Source organism: Aythya ferina, assembly GCF_964211825.1.
Source record: "Aythya ferina genome assembly, chromosome: 17".
Lineage (NCBI taxonomy): Eukaryota > Metazoa > Chordata > Aves > Anseriformes > Anatidae > Aythya > Aythya ferina.
Window position 1 is genome coordinate 6,780,723 of NC_140316.1, and position 9,998 is coordinate 6,790,720.

A 9,998-nucleotide genomic window follows, 5' to 3' on the forward strand; every position below is an offset into this window, starting at 1 on the left:
TGAGACAGGGATAAAACACAAGTCTAAAATATCTGTCAGGCTGATAGAGGAAAAGCTAGGTGCATGGTTTACTGTGACCCCAGGGAACACAGATTCAAAACTTAGCAGAGGAACTTAGGAAACAGGTTCCAGCTATGGAAACGGGAAAAAAAAAAATAAAAAAAAAAAATTGAAATTGTACTGTCGGACAGTCCTTCAGGAGATGAGGTGGGAGTCTCAGCGGAGAATGTCCTGGTAACTCCAGGCAGGGAGAAGGACCAGCTGAACAGTTCTCAGTGTATGTACAAGAGGTGAAATGGTTCCTGTAAAATAAGGCATGCTCTCAAGAGCCCTTGTGGTGTCAAAGGATCTGGTTTCCGAGCTGGTACATCAGCTTCTGGGAATTACATCAGATGTTTTCAGAAAAGAAAGAGTTTGTTTTGGAAATGTTTTTCTTGTTACATAAGTAAGCTGCAAATAACTAGAGATTGTTGTACCAGTAGAAAAAACAGGTTGTGAAGTTCATTACAAATACAGTATAAGATTTTCCAGGTGACCACTAACAACAGTAGTGTGATTTATGACCAAGTGCTTTGGATTACACCACCTGCTTTCAACAAATCCCTGAAGAAGAGATTCATCAATACCGCAAACAGCAGTTCCTCTCCTTGTGGATGGAGCTGTCATTTGAGTTCATTTTAATGCTTTGACACAGGATACATGACCTGAAAAGTACTTTTGGATTTTTTTTTTTCAGGATTTTCATTATTTTCAGAGCATTTCTGATGCAGGAGAGCCAATCCATTAACATGGACAGTGGATGAATTAAAGGCTTCTTTGTGACAACTTTGTCACAGTTCAGGGGAGGTCTCCATGACATTTTCTGTTATGGTCTATGCCACAGAGAGAGTCCCCAAACTCACAGTTGAGGTGTCCATCTACATTTTAAATAATTAGGAGAATAGTGAGAAAAGGCACATTATATTCATTTCATCCTCAAAAATTCTCTGAAACCCTTGCTTTTCCACTGTTGTTTTTTGTTGTTGTTGTTGCTGTTGTTGTTGTTTTGGTTTGGTTTGGTTTGGTTTGGTTTGGTTTGGTTTGGTTTGGTTTGGTTTTTTTTCAGTCATCCAAACAAGAAGTGTCTTTTTTGGCCGCTTTGATTTCCAGAGCGAGAGCAGCCAGCTCCCCCTCCTGCAGAAGCTTTACCTGGACTGCCTGCAACAGCAGCCAGCAGCACAGGCGGCCCCTTCTCTGCCGAGGGACTCCTGCTCCCCCTGGAGCAGCAGGGCACGTCACTGCTGGCTATTTAAGGGCTCCTGGCACACTTTCCTTCTCGGTGGGGTAAACAATCTAGCAGGTGTGTTGGGAGCAAAGCCGTGCTGTGAACGAGGCGAGCTGAAAGAAAACCCTCTTGCGACCCAAAGATGCCTAAATTCATTGTTAACACAAATATAAGCAAGGACAAAGTTCCCGAGTCTTTCACAGGAGAGCTCACCCAGCAGTTATCAAAGGCAATGGGAAAACCAGCTCAGGTAAGTCGGGATGCTCGCGGTTTCCATTTAGCCAAGCGTGCCTGTGCAACGGGCCATTTCTCAGGAATGAGCTGCGCAGCCAGCCTGTCTCATTAAACATGTAGGAAATCAATCTCTGCAGTATCTGGCTGAAGGGAGTTATTTCAGGAGCAGGTTTTAGGCTTGTATAAGCCTTATCTCTCCAGAAAACAGGTTAAACCAAAAATGGGAGTAGGATTATTTTTGTTTTCAACCCATGCAGGAAGATAATTGACTACTTCTGTGAGACTGATGTGCACTACCCCTCTTCAAATAAAATTTCATCAATCTAGCAAACAAATGCTTCCTGTTTGGGGGAGCAGAGGTTGTCCTCTGCCAGTTCTTGCATAACAGCTCTGAATATAAAGCTAGAGGGCAGGGCTGGGATGCAGCTGGAACAGGCTTGTGCAGCCCTGTGGAAGGGACATGTAACGTTACTTCGAAATACACAGGGAACAACAAAGTCTTTTTTTAGGACAGGCAAACTCTTCGTGACAAAGGAGGCAAAAGGAAAAGGAGAGAGTCTCCTGGATATATCAGAGAGAAGGAAAGGATTAGGGGGGGCAGGAATGCAGAGCTTTCCTCTCGCAGGAAATGGTACCATCTGAAAAAAAAATCTGATTTTTTAATCAGTGGTGTTTGTTGGTTTTTTCATTATTATTATTATTATTATTTATTGGAAATAACATTTCAATAAACATTTTCAAACCATTTAAGGTGAAAATAATGGTGATTAATATCTCAGCTTGTTTTTTTAAATAGTAACCTGCTTCTGGGATAGGTGTTTAGAGGTGTGTGTGTACCTACAAGTGGCATGCAGCGAGCTTAGAGCACAGGGTGTCCAGCTGGGGAGAACGGGGCTGGAAAAGTGGTACCTCAGCAGGATCCCCTTGGTTCATCCTGCGCTGCTGTGGCTGGATGCACCTTGCACCCAAACAAGCTGTAAATGGCAGCCAAGGCTAATTACCCAGATGCTTCCTGGTACTCAGGCTTGCTTTTTTTATGAGGGGGTTAATTGCTGCTGAATTCCAACGATGCGCTACTAATAAACGTGGGTAAGAACAGAAGCCAAATGGGTGCCAAAGGAACTGATCCCTGGATTCCCCAGTGTGTGGATGTGACACTATGCATTAGCAGCAGGGAGAACTGCAGGCTGCTCGTTAATGGTAACATGGATACTTTCTTCCAGTTTTCCTGCTATCAAGAACAAAAGCAGGATTAAGCCGTATTTTGTTTAACAAGGGGGGTGTTGGTCTAGACCTCAGCTGTGTCAGTTCACATTTACCTCAGCAGGGAAGACTGCAGCAGGAGCCAGTGAGGTGCAAAATCTCTCAGGAACGCGGGGCTGGAGCAATGCAGTTGCAAACCCCGGCAGCATTCACTCATCCCTGCATAGGCAGGGAGAGCCTGGTGGCTTGGAGCAGATTCTGGCTGTTTTGCATGTCACTGAGTGCTCAGCACCTGAACTTTCCACCCCAATCTCATGGGCAGCCAAGACAATGCTGCTACAGGGTCCTCCTCCCAACGCTGTACTTGGGCAGAGTGTCCAGAGCCCATCTTCCAGTATGGGACTGGGTGTTCTGGGGTCGAAGCCTGCAATTACCTACAGTGTTCACTGCAAGACTGCGGCATTTGTCAGGCACTGGGCACTGCTAGGATCCCCTCCTCCCTAGGCGTGCCTCCTGCCCCATTCTGAATGCTACATGGCAGACTCTGGACCACCCACTGCTTCAGTTCTGCCTTTGTTTCTCCGTGTCCTGGCTTCACTCCTGGCTGCAGGAGGAGCAGAGGTGGTGCTGGCTAGCCAGGGGAAGTTGCTCAAGCTCAGGAAGGGGCTGTCCTGCACATGAGGTGCAGTGTGTCCATCTGCCCCCCACCCCAATTATCTTTACCCAAACAATCATTAGGAACTGAGACTCCCAAGCCTAGCTGTCATGATGCCTTGTTCTGGCCCTTAACACAGAAGGGAACGTCTCAGAAGAATGCAAGCTTGTACAGTTGGGTACCAACACACAAAAGCCTTGAGTGTAGCAAGCAAGGCTTGGAGGACAAAGTCTTCAAGGAGAAGACAGAAGGCAGGGAAAGATCGGTGCTCCACTGTAACTTCACAAGCGCACGAGTGAACCTATTTGCATTGTAGTAAGTGGTAAAAAAATACCTGTAACTGCCAGTGACCGTCCTTTTCAGTTTCATGTGTTGCTAGTAGTTTTAGCTAGGAAAGCAGCCATCAGTTCTATCCCCAAATGGTATATTATGGGAGTACTTTTTACCTTCTCATCTCTGTGACTTGCAGAAAAACATTCAGGAGATCTGAGAGTGCAATGAAGTACATACAAGAAAAATTCAAAAGCCTAAGTAATGGCATCTGGGATTTTGCGATTTTCAAAACTTTTCCTAACATGGCAAAGGAAGATAATACTCCTCTTTTTTTTTTTTTTCTTTTCTTATTTTTTTCCCCAACAGTATCTAGCAATACAGATCTCTCCTGATCAGGTGATGTCCTTCGGCGGCTCCACAGCCCCCTGTGCTATGTGCTTTCTTTACAGCATTGGGAAGATAGGAGAGCAGGAGAACAAGGTCTACTCCAAATTGCTCTGTGACCTGCTGAACAAACAGCTGAAAATACCATCTGACAGGTGAGCTCACACAGCAACTTGTCTGATGTGACTTTGCACAGATTGTCAAAGCTCTTAGTCCCAAACTTGTTCTCTGGTGTTTTCCTGTTAACATACTCCTTGAAGATGCTAAATGCCAAGTCAATAGAGCAACTCTTCAATTAGAAAGAGGAAAGGAGCAACTGCATGAGCTGCAGAGCCCAAAAGCTGTAAAATCTTAGTTAAAAGCGATGGAGGTTCAGGTACCATACATGCACAAGCCCAGGTACAGATACATTTGGTAATTAGAGTAATATCTGCCAACACCTCCTCACTGTCAGTGTGATACAGGTGGAGGTCTCTTGCAAGAGCTTTGATTTAGATAGAAGCATTTCTAGTGCTTCTCCTGAACGTACACCAATCTGCCCCAGAACCAACTTCGTGTCACTTTACTTTAGATATAGCATCCTGAGATTGCCTTAAAACAAGAAGCAGAAAACCACTCCCAGCTCCAGGATGCAAGTGGACAAGGCATCTGGGGTTACAACACACAAATTTACCTTCCAGAAACTGCAGGAGGCAACGTGCAGCTTGCAGAGAGGTGGTGTGGCCCTGCGATGTGCCGAGCTTTGGGGCCAGGCAGCAGCAGGACCATGTCCTGCTGCAGGAGCACCCTGGCCAGCTGCAGCACTCTCCTCTCAGCAGCTAACAGCACCTCTCTTCTCTTTCAGGATTTATGTCAGCTTCTTCGAGATCAGTGCTGCCAACGTGGGCTGGAACAACACCACCTTTGCTTAAGTGCTCTGAGGTGGTGAGAGCTTATTCTGAACACACACCGTGATTTTTGCACACTGCAGCTCTAGTTGTGTTATCTGTGTATGCCATGAGTGTAAAAGCCAGGGGTGCTGTCCTAACGTCTTGTCTGCTGCCTCAATAAAAGTAGAAGAACAGCGGGAACCTTTACACCTGAGATTCTCCTTATTCTAGAAGGGCCTGTGGCTGAGATGGGAGGGTGCTTTCTTAAAATATTCCTAATAGACCCTTGTCTTTAAAACAGTTTCTCCTTTTGAAGATGAACACTCCATTTGGGTTCATTCTGAGCAGTCTGAACAAACTTAAGTCAAGATAGTTCTGTTTTCAAAATACGCGTAAATGTACGTCAGGATGTGGCTATTGATGTGGTGCATGGACCTCACTTCAAAAGGGGGAACGCAGGGTTGTGTTTTATTGAAAAGGGCTGGGTTGCAGTCCAGGTCCTCCTTAGATCCTACACTAGGCAGACATCTAGCTGCTCAGCAGAGACGCTCATGCTGCAGGAGTCTCCCACGGTTCACAGCAGACAGAGGGAGTAAGTGGAAAAAACCCACTGTCTGCTGTCCTGCCCTCCCCTTTCATCCCCTGAGCAATCTGCAATGACAATGAAGATTAGAGCACGGCTCAAAATGAGGGAGACACAGTGAGCTATTCCCAGATGTCAAAGTGGTGAATTATGAAAGGAAGACTTCCACTTAAATACTTATCATTCAAGCCCTGGGTCAGATAATATAATTTGCTTCCAAAGGAAAATAGAAAGATTGAATGCAGAACTATTTCCTGGAGCTCTGAGATCAGGTGTCCTTTTTTTTTTAGAAAAAAATAAAATATTTTCTTGGGGGGGAAGAATAGCCCCCATCTCAGCTTGTTCACCCCTACTTAAAGCCTTGCAGAGTCGCCCACTGAGGAAGGAAGGCATGGCATGAGGTAGGTGTTCTTCCAGCAGAATTGCTCATAGACAATGGCTACAGGGCCCCTCAACACAACAGGACCTTGGCTGAGGAGGCCGTTCCCTTCTCCAGAAATCAGTCTGCCTTTCTCACTGAGCCAGCAGCTCAGAGCGCCTCCTCTGTCTGCTCTTGGAGGCACGGCACCGGCATCTTCTGATGTTCTCCTGCCTCCTTCTCCCTGGCCCAATGGCTCTGTGCTCTGGCTCTGACTGCAGTGAAGCCAAGCATGTCCAACCATAACCAGCAAATGCCCCTGCTATTTGCAGTCAGGCTCCAGGGAAGACCCCAGGCTCCAGCCAACTCCCATCTCTGCTGAAGCCTTTCTGTGCTAGATGCTTTCTGAGTTATTCTCAGAGCATCCAAACACTGACCTGCACGTTCCTAAGGTAACTCTGAGACCAAGTACAGTCAAGACCACCTCTACTTGTTAACAACCATGCTTTATGCTAATAGGGAATATGAAAGCTTTTTAAGCTTTTTTTTTTTTTTTTTTTTTTTTTTGGCTCTAGTTCATCATTAGAATGCTGTTAGATGTATTTCTGTAAAACATTTTACCTTTCAGCTTCTTTCTGTTTTAGACACACTTCATGTTCTTATTTTAATCACAAGCAGTTGTTCTAAAGCAGATTCATCCAGAAAACATGATTACACGCACGTGGAGTAATCACTTGAGGGAAAGGTGCACAGATGCGTGCTAGTACTTATCTAACTTTAAAAAATGCATCTTTACAAGCCATGAACATATACTCTCTGCTACTTCCCCAGTCAAGGGGACACAAGAAGGAAATTGCAGGTGTCTCTCCATGGTGTGAGCAGCATGGCCAGGGGCTGGTGCTTTGGGCCTGGCGGGCCGCAGAGCATCACCCCCGTGGTCCTGTTGCTCTCCCAAGTTTTTTAGCCAGGGAACTCCCACCCCACACCTGTGCAACAACTCTGGGAGGGAGAAAGGTGGGAGGAATAAGCGGCGCTGTGCAGAGGGAAACATCTTCAGGTCTCAATAGTGCTGTTAATCACTAAAACGAAAGTAAGCACTTCAAGTCCTGCCAGTTCTGTGAGACAGCCTGTGCCTCTTCAGATCACCTTCTGCTCTTTGTTCAGGGCTATGCGTATTCACATGTGCAATGCAGATGTACCAACGAGCATTCTAGCAGCAGCAGTACCGGGACTTTGTTAAAAATTAACGTGCTCGATTCCTGTCTGGAAAATGTCTGCACACAGAGGGCTCTGGGCCTGAGTCTCTTTTGCCTTCCCGTGAGTCATTTCAAGCAGCGCCAAGCTGCAGCGGGAAGCAGGGTGGCGAGTCGTGCCCTCTGCAGCCTACGTGCACCACATCACATAGCCAGCAGAAGGCCCATCTCTCAAGACGCCTTTCCCCAAGGAACGGGCTCACACCTTTCCCTTTCTAAGCAAAGGAATGAGAAAGAAAGGAAGAAAAGAAAATCCTTTTTTTTTTTTTTTTTTTTTTCTAAAAATCTGGTATGAAAATGAGGATGCTAAGATCACTTGCGATCTGAGTGAAGCACAGCAGAGAATAATTAATGAGCCCACCAGCCAGACGCATTTTCACTCACATTGTGTAACAGCTACGCACACGGTAAAAACAAAAAAAAAATGCACAAATATGCCTTGATTTTGCAAAAGGACACAAGCCCCTTCCCATCCAGGGCCAATATCCCCATTTTATAACTGCCAGGAGAGGCGGCCCTTTTAATTTATTTTTTTAGGATGGGCGTTGTGGCGGGTCCCTGCAGTGTGGGGGGTGTGTAGGGTGTGCGTGTAGGGGTGTGTGGGAGATTCCGGCCCCCCCTCCCCAGCGGTGCGGCCCCTTTAAGGCCGGCTCGGCTCGGCCCCGCTCGCCCTAAAAGCGCCGCCGCCGCCGCCCCCTCGCCTCACTGCGCCGCCGCCGCTGCCGGTCCCGGTCCCGGTGCCGTTCCCGTTCCTCTGCTCTCCGCCGCCGCCACCAACCCTACCGGCACCATGCCGATGTTCGCCATCCAGACCAACGTCTGCAAGGACGCCGTGCCCGACAGCCTGCTGGGCGAGCTCACCCAGCAGCTGGCCAAGGCCACCGGCAAACCCGCGCAGGTCGGGGAGGGCGGCGGGGGGACGGGGACGGGGAAGCGGGGTCGCCCCGGGATGGGGCCGGGCAGGGATCGGGGGGGACGCGGGGCCGGGGAGGTGCCGGGGCAGCGGGTGGCTGGGTGCACATGGCCGCTTCTTCCTCCTCCTCCCTACGCCGCCTGTAGGGACGGCCTGGACGGGCAGAGCCGTGGGTTGCGGTGATTTGGGGTGTGTGTGTGTGTGATTTGGGGGGTGTGTGTGATTTTGGGGTGTGATTTGGGGCGTGATTCCTGGCACGGGAACGCAGCGTTCGGCCCTTATCGCCGACCGCGTGCCCCACGCCCGCAGCAGCGGCAGGGGGCAGCGGCTGCCTCGCCTGCGGCTTTGCCCAAACTCAGCCTTCGGATCTGGAGCCCAGAGACAGCATCCGGGGGGATCCCAGCATCTGGGGAGATCCTAGCAGCCTCTAGTGGTCCAAGGCCCCATAAGGAGGCTGGGAGTTGTTATTGGCCTCCAGAATGGCACACAGCTAGCTGCACAATGCTTAATGCTGAGTTTGGTACCTCAAGAAGTCTCCATGAGGAGAGGGAATTAATTGACTTACTCCCTAACTGTTTGTTCTCCCATCACAGTACATCGCTGTGCACATCATACCTGACCAGATGATGTCCTTCGGGGGCTCCACGGATCCCTGTGCTCTCTGCAGCCTCTACAGCATTGGCAAAATAGGAGGGCAGCAGAACAAGACCTACACCAAGCTCTTGTGCGATCTGATCTCTAAGCACTTGCACGTATCTGCAGACAGGTAAGGCTGGGGTGTGATGCTGACCTTGTTCCTCTGGTGCTCTGAAACTGCCTTGAAAACTTAATTTGAAAGCATAAAAAGCCAGTAATAAGTCCATGTGTTTGACAGAATACAAAGTGAGCACTTGCAACATTCTTGCATCCACGTAAGAGTTTGCCTACAAACTTTCCCTTGAGGCCTCTGCTGTCAAATGGCTTCCTGCCCTCAGAGTAGGGAAGAATACCAGGGTATTAACAGGTTGCAGAGTCTTTTGCCTCTGAGGTGTGATGTCGTCTTATAGTTTGAGGCTAGAAGCTCAAGGGAGTAGGAGTTACAGGCCGGAGCTGAAAGACAGGGTAGGAATGAACTATCTGGCTGTGAACAGCTCCCTCATGGACTGGCAGGACTCTGGGGAATATCCACAGGGAGCGGTGAAGGCCAGGAGGAACCTGCTGCTTCCTGCATCCCAGAGCTGGAGGGAAGAGACAAAACATCTCTGGAGTCTGAACAGCCCCTGACTGAAGAAGAGTTTATATTTAAAAGATTAAGTACAGTTCCGGGCCTCCAAGGAATATTTGCTGTTATGGGTTCTGTCAGACAAGTTAACTAGATTTTGGTAGAAACAAAACTACATTTTTTTTCTTTCTGGGGAACAGGAAGCACTCTCCAATATCCTGTTGCCTTCTCTCTCTCATCACTTACATAAATGTCACTGTATTTGTGCCTCTTCTGCAGGGTGTACATCAACTACTTCGACATGAATGCTGCCAATGTGGGCTGGAACGGTTCCACCTTCGCGTAGAGCTCCCCCCGTACGAAAAGGCTGCTCCTGGACCTACCCTCACGCTGCCCATAGAGACCATGGCACAAGGGGCCCCGGGCTGCTTTTTGTGCCCTCACGGAGCGATGGCTCCTTGCTCGTGTGTTTGGATACTCCTGCTTCGACATTCCTCTGTTTTTTCCGTGTAGGAAACGAATAAAGATTTAGAAATAAAACCGTCTGGTGTAAGCTGTGGTGGGTTGGGAGGGCGGTGGGGTGAGGTATGAGTGGGGGCTGAGAGCTGGGAGGAATAAATGCTTGAGGGTCGGTGTTGCTTGTAAGGCTGCGTATTTCACTGAGGGCAGGGTGTGTGGCAGCGCTCCTCGGTGATTTCTACCCTGCTGGGGGCGCCTTCAGGCCGCCTCGTCGCCTTCTCCGTGTCACCGCCAGCGCCGTAGCGAGGCCGGGGCCGCCTCCTCGCCTCAGGGCAGCGCCGCCTCGCGC

General features: G+C 48.7%; 2 protein-coding genes across 2 annotated transcripts; both read left to right on the plus strand.

The window, feature by feature from the left end:
- The first annotated feature begins 1,233 nt into the window (after positions 1-1,233).
- Positions 1,234-5,073, plus strand: LOC311420653 (macrophage migration inhibitory factor-like). The gene is made up of 3 exons (XM_084491738.1): positions 1,234-1,514; positions 3,996-4,168; positions 4,858-5,073. The coding sequence occupies exons 1-3, from the start codon at positions 1,407-1,409 to the stop codon at positions 4,922-4,924; spliced, it is 348 nt and encodes a 115-aa protein (XP_084347864.1). The 5' UTR covers positions 1,234-1,406; the 3' UTR covers positions 4,925-5,073.
- Positions 5,074-7,729: 2,656 nt separating this feature from the next.
- LOC311446099 (macrophage migration inhibitory factor) lies at positions 7,730-9,730 on the plus strand. The gene is made up of 3 exons (XM_084538880.1): positions 7,730-7,974; positions 8,583-8,755; positions 9,470-9,730. The coding sequence occupies exons 1-3, from the start codon at positions 7,867-7,869 to the stop codon at positions 9,534-9,536; spliced, it is 348 nt and encodes a 115-aa protein (XP_084395006.1). The 5' UTR covers positions 7,730-7,866; the 3' UTR covers positions 9,537-9,730.
- Positions 9,731-9,998: the final 268 nt, after the last annotated feature.

What these genes read in the sequence shown, in the direction of transcription:
- LOC311446099 (XM_084538880.1), top strand. Translation starts at nt 7,867, where the DNA reads ATGCCGATGTTCGCCATCCAGACCAACGTCTGCAAGGACGCCGTGCCC. An exon ending in CCACCGGCAAACCCGCGCAG is followed by an intron (nt 7,975 to 8,582) that starts GTCGGGGAGGGC and finishes CTCCCATCACAG; the next exon opens with TACATCGCTGTGCACATCAT. An exon ending in TTGCACGTATCTGCAGACAG is followed by an intron (nt 8,756 to 9,469) that starts GTAAGGCTGGGG and finishes CCTCTTCTGCAG; the next exon opens with GGTGTACATCAACTACTTCG.
- LOC311420653 (XM_084491738.1), top strand. Translation starts at nt 1,407, where the DNA reads ATGCCTAAATTCATTGTTAACACAAATATAAGCAAGGACAAAGTTCCC. An exon ending in CAATGGGAAAACCAGCTCAG is followed by an intron (nt 1,515 to 3,995) that starts GTAAGTCGGGAT and finishes TTTCCCCAACAG; the next exon opens with TATCTAGCAATACAGATCTC. An exon ending in CTGAAAATACCATCTGACAG is followed by an intron (nt 4,169 to 4,857) that starts GTGAGCTCACAC and finishes CTTCTCTTTCAG; the next exon opens with GATTTATGTCAGCTTCTTCG.